Source organism: Artemia franciscana, chromosome 9 (assembly GCF_032884065.1).
Source record: "Artemia franciscana chromosome 9, ASM3288406v1, whole genome shotgun sequence".
In the NCBI taxonomy this organism is placed as follows: domain Eukaryota; kingdom Metazoa; phylum Arthropoda; class Branchiopoda; order Anostraca; family Artemiidae; genus Artemia; species Artemia franciscana.
In genome coordinates, this window is record NC_088871.1 from 22,368,465 (window position 1) to 22,386,959 (window position 18,495).

The window sequence follows — 18,495 nt, forward strand, 5'->3', positions numbered from 1 at the left end:
GTGTTTGCTTGTTTGACTCTTTCTGTTTGGGCGTGTCCTTTGTCTCTCTTTCACCTTGCGTGTGTGTTTGACTGTCTCCGTGTCTATCTTTGTTTGTTTGACTCTGTGTGTATGTGTATGTTTATTGCATTTCTCTCTATGTCTGTATGAATGAGTATGAGTGCCTCTCACTGTGTTTTTTCATTCGTGTTTTTGTGCGGCTGAGTCTTTGCTTATGAGTAATTTCTCTCTCTCTCTCTCTCTCTCTCTCTCTCTCTCTCTCTCTCTCTCTCTCTCTCTCTCTCTCTCTCTCTCTCTCTTGTCAATTCACGCCACAGTGTCACATTTCTCAGTGTCACATTGTCATCAAGTCTCAGACATTTTTCAGACATTTTCTTGATAAAACTATGACTTAAATCTAATAGTGTACAGGGGCAGATCGAGAAAAAATCTCGGGGGGAAGCCACTGGACCAAGGGCTCCAAAATGACTCGAGGTGGGTACCAAACTGAAAAGTTTATTTCAAAAAATATTAGAACAAGAAAAAAGAACAGAATAAGGGTGCCCGGAATACCTTGGGGGAATGGTCATCCCCCAAGCCCCATGGATCTGTTCCTGACCTATTTTGCTTTAAAATATTTCATTCATCCAATTTCAACCAAATTAGCTATATAGTTAAAATAAATAGATAGACAGATGTATCATACGAAAGCCCTATGGTGTCATTTGGTATTTAAATAGTCACAAAACCAAAATTAAGAATTTTTTTGAGTGGGGAGTTGACAGGGGCAGTTAAAAAAATTACTCCTTAACATAAATTAATGTTGTAAGTTGCCTTGTCACATCCCCATCAATGAAGCCCAGACACTATACCCTAAATTGATGGGTTCACAAGAAAGAGAATAACACAAATCTTCCAAAAAACGAAAAAGAGAAAACACATTCTGAAGATTGAAATCTAGCAAGCAATTTTAATTATATGGTTAATTTTTCATGAAAACAAGGTTTATCTTGTAATTTGTGACGAAATGATTCGTACACTGATCGTGCGATCAGTTTCATGTCTGAATCTCTGGCAAATCAAGAGCAAAATCTTGGGTAAGTGGGCCGCATGACCAAGGGTGCCCATGTGACTCAAGATGGGCACCAAAATAAAAAGTTTATTTTAAAAAGATTAAAAAAGAAAAAGGAACAGAATAAGGGTGTCAGAAATATCTTAGGGGAAGGGATACCCCCCAGACAGCGTGGATCTGTTCCTAGCCTAATTTGCTTTTAACTCTTTCATTCATCTAATTTCAGTCAAATTAGCTACATAGTTAAAATTAATAGATAGACAGGAAAATGTCTTAGTAATATGAAAGTTGTCCAGAAGGTGCTAGAGGGTCACTAATAGTGTGGTACGGTGGTGCCACAAGGGCTGGCTTGTGAAAAAACATGAATACTTGGATTTTATGCGGGATTTTGAAGAGGTATATATCTGAAAAATGTCTTAGGAACGATGAGATGGTGCTTTAGGATGGCACATGCTAGCCGAGTCAGGGCATGGTGACGTGAATTGCTGTTGAGGGAATCATATCGAGGGAGGTCTTGCAAAAACACAAATCAATGGACTTTAAGAATAGTTTTATTAAGAGAATATATAGATAATGTCCTAAGAATGATAATGTGTTTCATAAGGTTGTCACAGGTGCAGCCGCATATTGTCACGGTGACGTGAATTGTCGTGCAATCTAACATGATGTGGAATGCTGCAGGGTTCTGTATGCCATCCAAAGTTCGACACGGTGATTTGAATTGCTTGGAATAAAATTTTCTACAACTTGAAATTAAGTTGGAACATGTTAAAAAATTTTCAGTGGTTGGGAGACTGAAACTTAACATACTCTCAAATAAATGAGGCATTTTTATTAGGACCTCTCAGAAATAACTTCTAATATAGTTAAAATTTATTCCTAATAGCAAAACCCCCATCTTCTGGATACGGTTGCTAGGATTGGCTAACCAGATATTGTCAAGGGGGCGTGAATAAGTATAGCCTTGGCTCATAGAGACGTAGTTTTTCCATTAAAACCTCTCAGAAATAACTCTTAAATTGGTTTAAATTTATCTCTAATAACAACTTTCCCCTCTAGAACTGGTTGCTAGAGGCCCCCCTTTTGAATCAAATTTTGGGTGGCCCCGCTGGAATTGCTCGCTACGTTCTCATTTGAATTGGTGTCTAGGCCCCCGATGGATTTGAATGTTCAGGGCCTCTACTAGAGTTTCTTGATAGGGGGAGGGAGGGGGTCGGCCATATATTGCAATGGTAGCGTGAATAGACAAAGTCTTTGCTCAAAGAAACATAGCGTTTTCAGTAAAACCATTCAGAAATAACTCTTAATATGGTTCAAATTTATTTCTAATAAAAACCCTCCCCCTCTGAAAATGCTTGTTAAGATTAGCTAGCAACGTATTGTCTCGGTTGAGTGAATATGGATATATTTGCATCAAAGAAACATAGCATCTTCAACAAAACCCAACAGAAATAACTCATAATTTGGTTTAAATTTATCTTTAAAAACAAGCATCCCCTCTGAAATTGGTTTTTAGGGCAGCCCCGTCTGAATTATATGTTAGGGGAACCCACTGAAATTTCTCGCTAGGGTGTCATTGTAATTGGTTTCCAGCCCCAGGGTTTAATTTGATAATAAGAGGCCCCACATCCTAACATTGAATATGCTTTGCCACGGCTCAAGGAAACTTAGCATTTCCATTTAAGCCTCGCAGACATAACTTTTAATTTGGTCTAAATTTATTACTAATAACACCCTACCTCTCTCTATAATTGGCTTATAGGAGCCCCCGTTGGAATTTGATGTTGGGAATCCCAGCCAGGATTGTTCATTAGGGTCACATCTGAAAGGGTTCTAGGCCCACGGTTGAATTCGATGTTAGGGAATTCCACTGAACTTGCTCGCTAGGGTTTTGGTCAGCCATTTACTGCGATGCTCTTTAAAATAAGGATTATGTGTGTTTTTTAATTCGGGGCATTAGTGTCTTTAAAATAGGGAATATGGATTTGGTTAAATTAGGGACATGGGTGTCGTGAAACCCACAGAGAGGATATTACTTATGTATCACAAGGCTGCCAGGGTCTAGCAATATATTGCTATGTTAGGGAGTTAACTGTGCTGGCGTTCGAATATTGAAGAAAATATACAAATCATCGTTTCAAACCATGGTTTTGCAGGAAATGAGATGAAAATAATCATAAATATTATTCAAATCAGTTCTGTTTGTTTAAAATACGGATGTTTGTGACAAAAAAAAAGATTCTTGCTTGAAGTATAGTCAATTTTAGTTTACAGGGTAATTTTTATAGGAATCTAAATTAATCGAAGTACGGTCATGTATCACAGGGATGCCAAGAGCCAGCAAAATATTGCCATTTTGGGGTGTGAACTGTGCTGGTGTTCTAAAATACTAAGAAAAATTCAAATCAGCGTTTCCAACTTTGGTTTTGCTTGAAACATAATGAATATAATCAAATGCATGCTTCGAGTGAGTTATGTTAGCTTCCAAATATAGTTACATGTCACGAAAAATCGATTCTTGCTTGAAATTCGATCAATCCTAGTTTATAGGGTTATTTTTGTAATTATATGGCTGAAAATGTTTCCGAACAATAATATGTATCACAGGGATGCAATGGGTCAATCACATTTCACTAAATTGTGGTATCAACTGTGTGGGTTTCCGAAAATTGAAAAAAAATCTGCAAATAAGCGTTTCACTCTATGGTTTCGCTTGAAAGGAGAAGAAAAAAAAATACAATATATCTTTCAAATGAGTTGCGTTTGCTTAAATTATGAATGTTTGCGACAAAAAATGGATTCTTGCTTGAAATAGGGTTAATTTTAGTTTATAGAGTTATTTTTGTAGGAAAATGGCTGATAATAAGAATGATAATATATATCACAAGGATGCCACCGGCCAGCCAAATATAGCCAAGATTTGGCGTGAACTGTGCTGGTGTTACAAAATTGAAAAGAAAGTATCTACAAATCATCGTTTCAAATTGAGCTTTTCCTTGAAATGAGATTAAAATATGTATCTTTGAGATAAAAAATTGATTCTTGCTTGAAATACGGCTAATTTTAGTTTATAGGTTCTTAAAAATTTTTTATTTTTGTAGGAATATGGCTAAAACACTTTAGGTATGATATTTTGTATCACAGGGACGCTACAGGCCAGCCTTATATTGCCACTGTGGGGCCTGAACTGTGTTGGAGTTTGAAAATCGAGAAATAAAATTTTTTCGCACTGTGATTTCACTTGAACGAGGGGGAGATAGTCAAATTCATACTTCAAATGAGTTACGTTTGCTTTAAAGATACGATTACGTGTCACAAGAAATGGATTCTGACTTGAAATACTGTTAATTTTTGTTTATGGGGTTATTTTTTTCAACGTCTGGTGTACTGAGGGTGTACTTTGTGCAAATACATAAAGAGGAAATCAAAAAAGTCTACAAGGGGATTCCTAAACACAATGCGAAGAATAATTTTGATATGAGCGTTTTTAAAAACCGTGTAGCAAGTAGTCTCATTCCAAGAGCGAAATCTCAGGTGATTTACGCTTTAAAATTTAAAACGAAACAGTTAGAGTCAAGAAAAATGTAATTTCAGCCTTATTGGATAAAGTGTATGTGTATACTGACGGTGTGAGGGTGCTAGACCAAGCAGACCAAGAGCTAGACCTAGACCAAGTAGAGGGTGCACTATCTTACTTTGGACTAAGATGTATGTCAACACAGACATCGTCATAGTTTGAAAAAATCTAATAGTAGGTGAGAAGATCATCCAAACAGTGTTCTGCGCGCCTGGCAGACTTGCTATTGTTGTTTAATTAATTGTGTTTTTTTTTCAGCATATACAGAACATGTTGTAGCAAGTTTTACTGTTGTACATATAATTTAAAAGTTTCGTTTGTGTATGTAGATATGGTTAGTGCTGTAACCCATTTTATTTTAACTCATCTGCTGTGCTTCATCAAAAATGCTCTTTTGCATTCTGTTGTTAGGAATCTTTTATTTTAGGATCTTTTTTCTTTTTTCAAGCGAGTGGAATAGTTTTTTAATGTCCAAGCTATATAAAGGAGAAAAAAAATCCTTTTTTTTTTCTAACTTATCACGTAGAAAGGTAGAAATTTACACTTCAATTCTGAGCTTTCCCTAAAACAGAAAAAAGTTCAACTCCTGTTTTGAACTTTATCAAAACAGAAAAAAAAGTTCAACTTTAGTTCTGAATTTTGCCAAAGGAAAGAAAAAAGTCTAATTTCTATTCCAAATTTTCCCAAAACAAAGAAAATTGGGGAGTTGTGTCAACTCTGGAGGCATTTTTATATGAGCTTTTGACCATTTCGAATGAAATGACTATCTCAAAATTGTGATTGGTAGCATTTGGAGGAGAGAGGGCTTCGAGGGGGGGGGGCTAGTCGCCTTCCGATCCCTTTTTACTCTTAAGAGGGAACAATAACTTTTAATTTTCAGACAAATTAACTTCCTAAAAAGTTTATATGACACGAATTCTTTAAAAACCCTATTTGAAACCGAGACGAAACATACAACCCTTCTTCCCAGGCTCTGCGGTGTTGTGTCAACCGTGGAGGCCCTGTTAGATGATCTTTGAACTATTTCAAACAAAATGGCTATCTCAAAATTTCGACCGAATGCATTTAAAGAAAAGAAGTCGTGGGGGGGGGAGGAATGGTTGGCCTCCGATTGCTTTTGACTCTTAAAAAGGGACTCCATCAAACTGGGACTCTCGATCATAAGCCCCAAGAGTCCTTCCCCCTGTCCGAAGTTTGTTCGACCACCCCTTCCATTGACATCTCTTATCTTAATACGGGCAAGCTAGCATAACCTATGGCGCTTGTCCTGAGGGCTGTGAAGGATTTAATATCCTCAAAGACATAACTACTGGATCATTTAACTATTTTGAACAAAATAGCTTCCTCAAGGTTTTGATTGGATATGTTTGGGGGAATGAAGGGCGGAACTGGAGGTTACCCTCCAATCACTATTCACTCTTAAAAAGAGGCCTTGAACTTTCAATTTCCAATCAAATTAGCTCCTTCCAAAGCTCCTTCGATAACTCCTCCCATACGAAAAATCTTGGTAAAAAAATAAAATTAACAGACTGTGCCCACTTCGCTCTTTACTTAGGCAGCTATATTGCACTGCCTATGATTACAGGAGTCACAATATTTTTGACAAGAATGGTCTCCGTTTCAAATATATAACATGTTTCTTCCTTCAACGGCTATCCTATTTGGTATCTTTTCAAAGTCATGGTGTCACCCTTCTAGATATTTAAATACAAATTCTTGAAAGATGAAAAAAAAAAGTAAGTTACTATAGCTTCATAAGAGAAAAGAAGTGACTATTTTTTTAAGTGACCTTAAATTTTGTGGGTCAGCGTCTTCAATTAAGCATCCTTTGTCAACAACTAGGTTACGGTTGCAAGCCAAGAGAGCTGTCGGGCGATGCTAAAAAAAAAAAAAAAATTATCAACTAAAATAATCACAGAAATATTTTTTTATTGAACAAGAAATTCCAAGAACCACTCTAAGAGGGAAAAAGGAATCCGTTAGTTTCTGCCAAAATTAATTATCTACACAAATTTAGAATTTGATTTTAGGATGGACCTCCGCGAATTCCTCAGCATGTACCCCCGCGACAGGTCCTAAGGCATCGTCTAAATTTTCTATTCGCTGTAGTTTTTGAGACACAAGTAGTGGCATTATTTAACGAAAATTTAAGAGAGGGGAGCAAAATATGTTTTTCAAAATATAAAAGGGGCTCTGTTTCTGTTTTTCAACTATTTCAACGAAAATGTTAGAAGCGTACTTTTCTTTGAAAATGAGAAATATTTCTTAAATCTAGAGGAAGGTTTTCCTCAAAATTTTGGGTGGTTGTAACAGCAAAAGTAGGTTCAAACATTGACGAATTAATCCAAGACAGTAATACTACTACTACTACTACTTCTAAGAACTCACATTAGCATCAAGCCTCCTGAGCCAAACATAGCTACGCATGCTCCTCCTCCATACCAATCTATTCATAGCTACCCTTTTTACACTTTCCCAGGAAATTTCCAGTTCCCTTGATTATTTCCTTACAAAATTCTCCCGTCCAAAATAAGGATGACCTACTTTTCGTTTGATCCTAGACGGTTGGCTGTAAGTACGATCTTTGGCTATCTTTCATCCTTCATCCCCGGAAAGTTCCCTAGCCATCTCAATTTTTCTCTAATAATAGTCCCATAAAAGAGACTCATCCCCACTTTCCTTACAGCCTGCAGTTTGAAATACGATTATTCAGTCGGGTACTGGAGACAATCTACAACTACTAAAACTACTACTGCTAGCAACCCGCCAGAGCACCAAGCCTCTTGAGGCCAACAAAGCTACGCAAACTCCTCCTCTATCCCAATCTGTCCATAGCCCCCTTCTTACACCCTCTCAGGAAGTTTTCATTTTGCTTAAGTATTCAGCTACGTATGGCTACCATGTATCATATTAAAAAAGATTAGCTCCCTCTCAGTCAGGAGCTGGCCTGACTTTGTGGGGAACTACGCAAAACAAAAAGTCACTGAGTCGATCTTTGTTAGCTCAATCGTTATGAAGGAGTCTGAAAGGCTAAAAAATACGGCTTTTAGTTTGTCAATAGACTTACCAGCTGAGCTCAGTAGGAGAAGATAAAAATTGCTAGTGCTCTGTTACAAATTGACAATATTGAATCACCAGCTAAATAGATTACAGAGACACGTGTAGTCCATCGAGGACTAGATTTTCAGATGAATGTTTAATACGCTTAAACTATCGACAACGGTACAATTTGTCGACGCTAATTCTGATTCTTAGTGAGTTAAGTGTGTTCATAATTTTATTTTTCGATTTTTCTGCTGTTATGGTCAATATGCTAATTTTACGCTAAAGTATAAAAGTATGATAAACATATGTTATATTTTTACGGCTATAACAGCAAAAATGGGCAAAAATGTCATTGATAATTAAGTTTTTTTTTAACTTGCCTAATTGAGTGTTGTGTTTCCAAAGATGTAAATTTTTTTGTACTTTGTATCTATTCATGTTTGTTTGCTCTAGTTGTGTTGCGAGAGACTATTTTTGTAGAGTCCCGTATTTTTTTTCCTATGTCGCCGATCTCAGCCTATTCCAAGAAACTGGTAAGGGTCTAGCCTTTGCAGTTTTTACGGAAAGTGTGGAACTCAGGGCGGATTGATGAGTAGGACATTTCATTTTGGAAAGCTCCGAAGAACTCTTGCCTTGGGCCAAAAAGGATGATTTTTGCTTGTCCACGAGCCAGAGCCTACGGTGTGCGAAGTGAAGTGGAGTTATATAGCCTATGTCGAAGAGGAGTATCTGAAGTTATGCGGCCAAACTTTCGTTTCAAGAAAGCATGTTTCTGCTATCGAGTGGAAAGCTCCGTTCTAGCAGGTAAGCCAGGCACCACTTTCAAATTGAAGATGAACCAAAATCTATAAGTGTTAAATATATGCGGCAGTTACCCGGCCCCACAGCCAATATATCTTCTTTGAGTGATAAATAGAAAAACTTACAGAAGCAAAAATGTGGTATTTTCCCACGGGTCCGAAAGTGCTGCCATTTATTGTTTCTATCCATTTCTGTTCGTGATTTCAGCTGAGTTTTTCATTCGGTTTTTCGGACTTGGGATTACGGTAGAGAAATGGTATCAGATGTACCCAATAAACTTTAAAAGTTCTCTCATTGCTAAGGAAATTGGAGCTTATCCTTTACTCCTTTCTAAGTGGTGACGTTAGAAAGTTGGAGTACGGCAAATACCAAAATCAACTTTTGAACTAAGACACATAGAATTTTTTTTTCGACGGCAATCGAAAGCTCTTGATGAGCTGATTAAAATATATCACATCCATTTTTTGGTACAAAAATTCCTTCATGTGGTATACCAGTTTGAAAGTTTCAAGGGGTCGACAACTTCAGTAGTGAGGCACACACTGAAACGAAATCTACGCCAATACAAATTGTGAGACATATAGAAGGCTTGTAAGCCATAGTTGGATGTCAGGTAATAATCAGCTTAGGCCATGAAGGGTTAGCAACTTTTGCTAGTTGGTGTATCTATTATTTGTTTCCAGTGTACTTGATGGTAAAACTAATTTGGTTCCAATGGTAAGAGATGAAGGGGACTTGTAACTAGTAATCTGCTGTTAGGCTACAGTCAACTTCAGCGATGAGGGGTTTGCAACTATGCTAGTTGGTGTACCCATTTATTTGTTTCCGATGAACTTGATGCCTATCACGGGAGAGGGACTCATAAGTAAGAATCAGTTCACTTTGGAAGAGAAACGGCTGTTAGCTCATAATCATCTTGAGCAATGATAGGTTTGCCACTTTTGCTAGTTGGTGTACCTATTATTTGTTTCCGGTGTATTTGATGGTTAAACTAATTTGGTTCCAGCGGTAAGACATGTAGAGGACATGTAAGTAATAATCGGCTAATGGGCTGCAATCATCTTCAGCGATGAGGGGTTTGCAGCTTTTGCTAGTTGGTGTACCGATTTATTTGTTTCCGGTGAACTTGATGTCTATCACGGGAGAGGGACTTTTAAGAAAGAATTTGTTCACTTTGGGCTAGAATTTTGTACAAATTGGTGCACATTGTATTCGATCTTTTTAAATCTGACAGAATTAAATATTTACGCAACGGGTACGAACGATAACGTAAAACTATGAGGTAACTTCGTAATAATTAGTGTTACCTATGGTATTTTAATCCTGAAAACGTACAGATAGCTTTATAATACCAACTAGATTATATAAGATGTTGTTCCAAGGTTTCATCCGTCACGATGTCTATGATTGAAAACGATAAAGTTCAACTTGCTGCAAAGTCAATTAAGTACCTTCTTTCGATATTATTTTGTAGTTGTTGTTTTTTCCACACTGAGGAATAGCCTTTAGTCATGTGATAACTGATTGCGTTCTTGCTAGAACATATTGTTTTAAAAACTTCGATAGGCTTACAACTTCATCATTTAACCGATAGTGATGAAGCAAGCACAAACGAGAATGTAAAACAATGACGTTGTTTCGTAATAATTAATAGAATGTCATCTATGGTATTTTGATCCTGAAAAATTAGGGATAGTTTTATAATAACAACTAGATTATATATAAGTTTTCATCCGTCCCGAGGTCTACTATTGAAAATGGTCTACGATTGAAAAGGATAAATATCAACTGGCTGCATAGTCAATTTTGTCCCTTCTTTCGATACTATTTTGTTGTTGTTTTTTCGATACTGAGGAATAGCCTTTGATCATGTGATTACTGATCGATAGCAAAGAAACAAAACCAAAGTGTTACTCTCGCAACACTTTAGGTAGCGAAGCCAGACAAAGGTTGCCGCAACCCTTCACGTTGCCCGGGCAACGTAGGTCTAGTTTTCTTTTAAAGGTTCATTCGGATATGCACATTTCTCGCACCTCTTCGCTTCGCTTCCGGACGCCACCGCACTCCTTTACAAGATTTGGGTAAGTTTTTAGTTCCATCACTTTGTCTCCAGGGTACAATACTGAGCCTAAAATAGGTTGATACAGTTCAAAAAATCTTTTTAAATTTTTAAGAAATTTTTGATCGTGTAGTAAGCCATTAATCAGATTATTCATTGTTTAATAGCAGTAAGTTCCCTAGAATTAAACATGTTCAAATAATCAATTTAGCCCAGAGATTTTCCGAATCTCAGCTCAATGTAATTTAGCCTTATTGTCAAGGATTATGTTCGTCACTGACAAATATAATGTCAATATGCTGGCAAATTAAGCCTCATTTTATTGGACTAGACGAAATGTTTCTGACTAGTAAAACCGAAAGTCCATTAGATACTCCTGGATACGATTCAAATTTTATGCACAGAAAAGATACAAGACGAAAAGGATCAGCAATATATACAAAGAGGGAATATCCAGTTTAAGTAAATAGCCAACAGACTAGAAACATAGAGGGTATGTTGGATTATTTGTCCCTATGCACCGTTTTCTAGCCATCAAAGGCAGCAAGGTCATTTTCTAAAATTATAGACATTGTGCTATTTATTTAAAGACAATTTTCAACCTATATGAAGAGAATCTAAGGTCACTAAAGGATGAAGTGGAGAAAATGAAAGGGGATAGTGTTATTGGGAAAGAAAATGTGAACTAAGGTTTCGAAGAATTCCATAATATATTTAAAACTGTATGCAAGGCAAATTTTTTTAAGGAAAAACTAGCTAAATTTGCAAGAAAAATTATTCCAATAAGCCCAAGGATTACTGAATGTTTACTTAGATGCATAGACAGTAGGGAAAATTTATGAACCAAACACCGTAAGGTGCCAAGTGTGCCTGGAAATCTATAACTCTTGCAAGAGGTGCAAACAGTCAATTTTAAGAGAAGCCAAAAGAGACTACATTAGTACAAAAAAAGACTAGTTGAAAGTGGTAAGGATGAAGGAAAGTTTGGATGTTGATCAATACAGTGCTACGACCCAATCACTGGAAACCTGAACTACCAACCAAAATTACCGTTGATGGGAAAACCGTGACTGAACCACCAGAAGTTGCAAAAGCACTTTGTACCTTCTTCAACACTATCGGAGAGAAAACAGCAAAGATTGGAACAGCTTAAGCCAAATCCTACAAAGATTGTTTGCGCCCAGCGTGTTTCAAGTCAATAGCAGTCATTCCTATAATATCCATGGAGGTTTCAGTGATTATCAAAACTTTGAAAGGTACATCTGCATCTTGTTTCGACCACATTCATATGAAATGTTGAAAGAAGTGTTACCATTCGTGTTGAAACCGTTAATAAGGTTAAGCCTCTCTTTACAGACGAGGGTATTACCATCCCTCTTGAAGAAAAAAAGAAATTGTCCCTCTCCATAAAAAAGGGCCTCCAGCAAGCTCTTCCAACTTTTGACGCGAGTCAATTCTCTCAGTAATCTTCAAAGTCTTTGAAAAGCCTATGAACAAACTATTCTGTGGTGAAGACATTTAAAACGAATGACAGTGATTCTGATGAACTGGTGGCATTTGCAGATGTCACTACAACGACTTCTTAAGATACTAGCATGACTCTTAGAGAGAGCGAAAGAGCTTATTATGAAAATTCATTATAAATCCCAATTCTCCGCAGAAAACTTGGATTTTGATCAAAGATGAAATTGAAAGAAATAAACAGTTAACGCATCCCGAGGATATTATATGACATAAATGGTGAAGAAGTTATAGGGCCACAAGCTGTTTCTAATATATTTAGTAATTGTTTTATTGGCAATTGACAATCTAACGTTTCTACAGAAATTTTTTTTTTCTTATTACAGGAGGCATAAACATGATTTCCCTGCCTCTGAAGGTATGAGCATATTTCTGGCTCCGGTTATATTTGGAGAATTCCATTAGGTTATTAAAAATATAAAAAGCGATGGACTATCAACAAAGATGTTAAAGAGTATCTTAAGGGATTTCTGAAGCATTTATTCATAGTTTAAATTTATTTATCGGTTCAGGTATGTTTTCTAGTAAATGAAAAATGGCCCGAGTAATTCCATTGCATAAAAAGGCTATAAATTTGATGTAAATAATTATCGTCCAATTGCAATTTTATCACCTTTATCTAAAGTGTTTAAAAATTTTAAAAGGAAATGACTTTTAATTATTTGGGTAGGATAATATTTTTGTTTTACCAAATACCAGTTTCGATTCAATGCCATTTAACGTCACATCACGCCATTCAACGGCAAGCCATTCAACGCCACCAAGTTTGTAGCTCTTCTTTTTGAAATAAATTCTTCTTTAGACGACAATTTCTATGCTGTAACTGTTTTCTACAAATTTTAGAAAGAATTCTTTCTGATAAACAAAACAGAAAATTATGTTTTAGCTGAAGACAGAACCAAAACGTAAGAACTTAATGGAACTTACATTGTACTTCCACTGAAATTCTGGTCTTCTCAGTGCCCGCAGCATTGGTGGCCGTACATTCGTATGACCCAGTTGCCTTTTCATTTATATTTGACATATTGAGGATGGAAATACTTTTTACTTCAGAAAAAATCTCATCATTGTCAAATATATTGTCCTTATGAGTCTAGAAAAAATGGACTGTGATACTGGCAAATCTTTTATCGACAGAAACTACCATATTCGGCCACTAAAAACACACGGTCACTTTGTTTGGATGATGAGACATGTCAACCATAAGTGAAAACTTCGAGGGATGTAGGGGCTAGAACCCTGAATTGCTGCTTTCGGGAAATCAGTCAGCAAAAATATACTTGAAAATTACTCCAAAATATTTATTTTTGTATGCTTAGACTGAATTTACTTAAAATTATAAGGTTTGATCTCCAGACAATGAAAATTGTACTCATGCTGTCGACAACTTTATTATTCACTTCGATCTTCCAAAATTGGAAAACATTCTGTATAAACAAAAAGAAACGTTATTTCTCAAAATTTGGTTCCCCCCCCACCAAAAATAGGAAGAAAGCATAAATCATAACTTTTTGGAATGAATAACAGATTAAACTAGCTTGTGTTTAATAAGTAAATAAAACACCGCAATCAATAATGTTTAAAGCAGTGGTTCTCGACCGATTACGGTGAAAAAACCTGCCTGAATATAACAATTATTATACACTGTATGATGTCAGTGCAAAACTGTATGTTTTTGCTGTTTATATGCATATAATATAAAATATTATATATGTAAGGGGGTTCGTCTCCTTTTTAATACCTTGCTCTTTACGCTAAAGTATTTTTAGTACTTTCAACTATTTATTCTACGGCCTTTGTAATTCAGGGGTCATTCTTAAGGATTTGAGAAGAAATTCAAGCTTTAGTTTAAAGAGCAAGGAATTGACGAGGGGGTGAACTCCCTAATATACGTAATAAAAATATACAAGTAGTTTGTTGCGTAAGTTAATTCGTAAGATATGTATGTTTATTACTAACAAAAACGTTCACACAAAAATAATAAAATCTAGTTGTGTTTTTAAGCAATCAAAAATTGGAGGGCAACTAGGCCTTCTCCCTCACCCTTTTGTGTTGTAAGAGCAACACTTTGGTTTTGTCCCGTTTTTTTTCCTATGCCGCCGATCTCAGCTTATTCCTGGAAACTGGTAAGGGTCTAACCTGTGCCGTCTTTACAGAAACTGTGAACTGCAGGCCGGATTGATGAATATGACATTATATTTTGGAAAACTCCGTAGAACACTTGCCTGGGGCCAAAAAGGACGGTTTTTATTGTCCATGAGCCAGAGCCTATGGTGTGCGAAATGAAGTGGAATTATATAGTCTACTAGCTGTTGGGGTGGCGCTTCGCGCCACCCCAACACCTAGTTGGAAGGGGCACTTCGTGCCCCCCAAGCCCCCTTGCGCGCGTAAGTCGTTACGCACCATATTAGTTACGCACCATTCTAGTTTTGTCCCTCTGTCCAACCTGTGAATATATATATATATATATATATATATATATATATATATATATATATATATATATATATATATATATATATATATATGTTTTTAACTAACGCGCCACCGCAACACCTAGTTGGTGGGGGCACATTGTGCCCCCCCCCCCCGGCCCCCCCGCGCGCGTAAGTCGTTTCGCGCTATATTAGTTACGTGCCATTGTAGTTGTGTCCCACCTGTGAATATATATATATATATATATATATATATATATATATATATATATATATATATATATATATATATATATATATATATGTGTGTGTTTTTAACTACGTAATACTTGCGAATATACAACATTCTTCGCTGTCCCATTGTCTGTGCTTATAAATAGATTGTCAAGTTTACCGACTCTTGAACATGCAACATATAATTGTCTATGGGAAAAACAATCCATATTCAGATCTATACCTCATGATTCTAATAATTGCCCTTGAGCTTTGTTGATGGTGATTGCTAATCGAACATTCTCTGTGTCCCCGTCGTCATTTATATATCCCCAAGTGCCCCCCGGCATCCCCGTTGTAGTTGTGTCCCTGTGTCCCGGTCATTTATATTCCCTGTGTCCTGGTCGTCATTCGTGTCCCGGTGTCCCAGTCTGTAATTTCTCTTTGAGTGTCCATATGATGAAAAATTTTTTTGCTTTTTTGTTTTTTTCTTTTTAATTTTTTTTTGGTTTTTACCTTTTTTTAACTTTTTTAGTTTTTTTCTTTTTTCTTTTTAGTTTTTTTTGTAGTTTATACTTTTTTTTAGTTTTTTTTATTTTTATTTTTATTTTTTTAGTTTTCTTTGTCTCCTTTATTTTTCAGTTTTTTTCCTTTTTTAGTTTTTTTTTCTTTCTCAGTTATGAAATAAATTTTTTGTTTTTTTTCCATTTTTCTTTTTAGTTTTTTTTTTTGGTTTTTACCTTTTTTTTTAGCTTTTTTAGTTTTTTTTTTCTGTTTAGTTTTCTTTGTAGTTCTTACCTTTTTTTAGTTTTTTTATTTTTTTTTTTTTGCTTTTCTTTTTCCCTTTATTTTTCAGTTTTTTTCCTTTTTTCTTTTTTTTCTTTTTTAGTTTTTAGTTTTTTTAGTTTTTTACCTTTTTTTTTAGTTTTTTAGTTTTTTTTGTAGTTTTTACCTTTTTTTAGTTTTTTTTATTAGATTTTGTTTTTTTCTTTTTGTTTTTTTTTGTAGTTTTTACATTTTTAACAGTTTTTTTCCTTTTTTAGTTTTTAGTTTTTTTCCTTTTTTTTTAGCTTTTTTAGTTTTTTTTTAGTTTTTTTTCTTTTTAGTTTTTTTTGTAGTTTTTATTTTTTTTTAGTTTTTTTCTTCTTTTGTATTAATATATAAAGTCAAGGTTCGAACCTGGAACCTCTCGAACCTAGAACCTGGAACATAACGCGTTACCAACTCAGCTACATCAGCTTGAATACTTTCGGTTTTGAATTGGTATATGATAGAAATAATTCAGACGTCATATGCGGACAGACAGACAGACAGACAGACATCTTATTTATATATATATATACATATATATATATATATCTATATATATATATATATATATATATATATATATATATATATATATATATATATATATATATATATATATATATATATATATATATATATATATATATATATATATGTCGGAGAGGAGTATCTGAGGTTGTGCAGCCAAGCTTTCGCTTCATCAAACCATGTTTCTGCTTTCGAGTGGAAAGCTCTGTTCTAGCCTGTAAAAGGTAAAAAAAAAGGTAAAGGATACGGCATTAGACTTTACAGTCCGTACCGGCGGTGCTGATCTCTGTTTCTTGGCCCTTCAGCCAGGAAGTGCAATGGGGGGTTGGGGGCCAGCCCACCTGTGCTTTCGCACACCCTTCCTATTTACCTTCCCCAGATTTCTCCAGGTACCCATTTAGAGCTGGGTCGACTCTAGCAGGCAAGCAGGCAGGCACCACTTTCAAATTGAAGATGGACTAAAATCTATAAGTGTTAAATATATGCGGCAGTTACCCGGCCCCGCATCCAATAAATCTTCTTTGAGTGATAAATAGACAAATTTACACCACGGGTCTGAAAGTGCTGCCATCTATTGTTTCTACACATTTCTGTTCGTGATTTCAACAGAGTTTATCATTTGGTTTTTCGGACTTGGGATTGCGGTAGAAAAATGGTATCAGATGTGCCTAATAAACTTTAAAAGTTCTCTCATTGCTAAGGAAATTGGAGCTTGTCCTTTGCTCCTTTCTAAGTGGTGACGTTAGAAAGTTGGCCTACGGCAAAAAAAATCTACTTTTGAAATAAGACGGATACAATTTTTTTCGACGGCAATCGATAACTCTTGATGAGCTGACCAAAGTATATGACATCCAGTTTTTGGTACAAAAATTCCTTCATGAGGTATACCAGTTTGAAATTTTCAAGGGGTTGACAACTTCAGTAGAAAGGTACATACTGAAACGAAATCTAGGCTGACACAAACTGTGAGACATATAGAGGACTTATAAGCAACAGTCGGCTGATAGGTAATAATCACCTTCGGCAATGAGGGGTTAGCAACTTTACTAGTTGGTGTATCTATTATTTGTTTCCAGTGTATTTGATGGTAAAACCAATTTGGTTCCAGTGGTAAGACATCAAGGGGACTTGTAATAATCTGCTGTTAGGTTACAGTCAACTTCAATGATGAGGGGTTTGTAACTATGTCAGTTGGTGTACTCATTTATTTGTTTCCGGTGAACTTGATGCCTATCACGGGAGATGGACTTATAAGTACGAATCGGTACACTTTGGGAGAGAGACGGCTGTTAGCTCATAATCATCTGCGGCAATGAGAGGTTTGCCACTTTTGCTAGTTGGTGTACCTATTATTTGTTTCCGGTGTATTTGATGGTTAAGCCAATTTGGTTCCATTGGTAAGACATGTAGGGGACTTATAAGTAATAATCAGCTGTCTGGCTAAAATCATCTTCAGCGATGAGGGGTTTGCAGCTTTTGCTAGTTGGTGTACCCATTTATTTATTTCGGGTGAACTTGATGTCTATCACGGGAGAGGGACTTGTAAGTAAGAATCTGTTCACTTTGGGCTAGAAATTTGTGCAAATTGGTGCATATTGTATTCGACCTCCTCACATCTGACAGAATTAAGTGTTTACGCAACGGGCACAAACAATAATGTAAAACAATAAGGTAGTTTCGTAATAATTAGTGTCAACTATGGTATTTTAATCCTTAAAAGTTATGGATAGCTTTATACTACCGACTAGATTATATAAAATATTGTTTTAAGTTTTCATCCATCACGATGTCTACGATTGTGATGTCTGCTGGTGGTGGGTGGAGCTTTTTCGGAATGAGGCAGACCTTGGTCTGCTGACCTTGTGCCACTGGATTTGGGGGAATCCCCTAACTAAACGCTCCACGTAAAGGGTGGCCTTGACCTCACAAGGTGGGTGGAGCCCACCCCAGGGACACTCAATAGTTAGACTCCTCTAGCTAATCATGTCCCTGGCCTAGGGTCGGTTGGGCCTGCGACCCTCCACTCGAACCATAGTGCAACGAATAGTGATGTTATTGCCTCAGATGATCGATCTTCTTTTTACCCTTCAAGACTTCAGCATGTCCCCGGACCGAAATTTGACCATCGTTTGAACCTTATTGACCGAGGTGGTCTTCGCCTGGCCACCTTGAACGTTTTGACTCCTAACTTCCCTGGTGCAAAGTCAATGCTTGTGCTAGAACTCAAGTATTTTGGTGTGGCTTTAGCAGGCGTAACTGAAGCTCGCCTTATAGGAGACGAATCTGAAGACATCGGTGAAGGCTATCATCTAATTTGGTCGGGTGATCAGAGAACCAAAACTAATGGAGTCGCACTTGTGTTAGACTCTCGGATAAGGAGGTGCCTCCTTTCTTACGAGAAAATATCAAACAGCTTACGAACAGTGCAAATCCAGCATAAACATGGAAAATGGAC

At 36.4% G+C, this 18,495-nt stretch overlaps 1 protein-coding gene across 6 annotated transcripts in view; it reads right to left on the reverse strand.

Annotated features, from left to right (window-relative positions):
* Window positions 1-18,495, reverse strand: part of LOC136031149 (hemicentin-1-like) — a gene marked incomplete at its 5' end in the record, with an annotated part of 290,871 nt that overhangs the window by 227,441 nt on the left and 44,935 nt on the right. For 2 of the 6 annotated variants that reach the window (XM_065710474.1, XM_065710472.1), the window contains 2 exon segments: window positions 6,418-6,506; window positions 12,982-13,147. In XM_065710474.1, coding sequence (XP_065566546.1) covers window positions 6,472-6,506; window positions 12,982-13,147 — 201 coding nt within the window. 6 annotated transcript variants of the gene reach the window in all.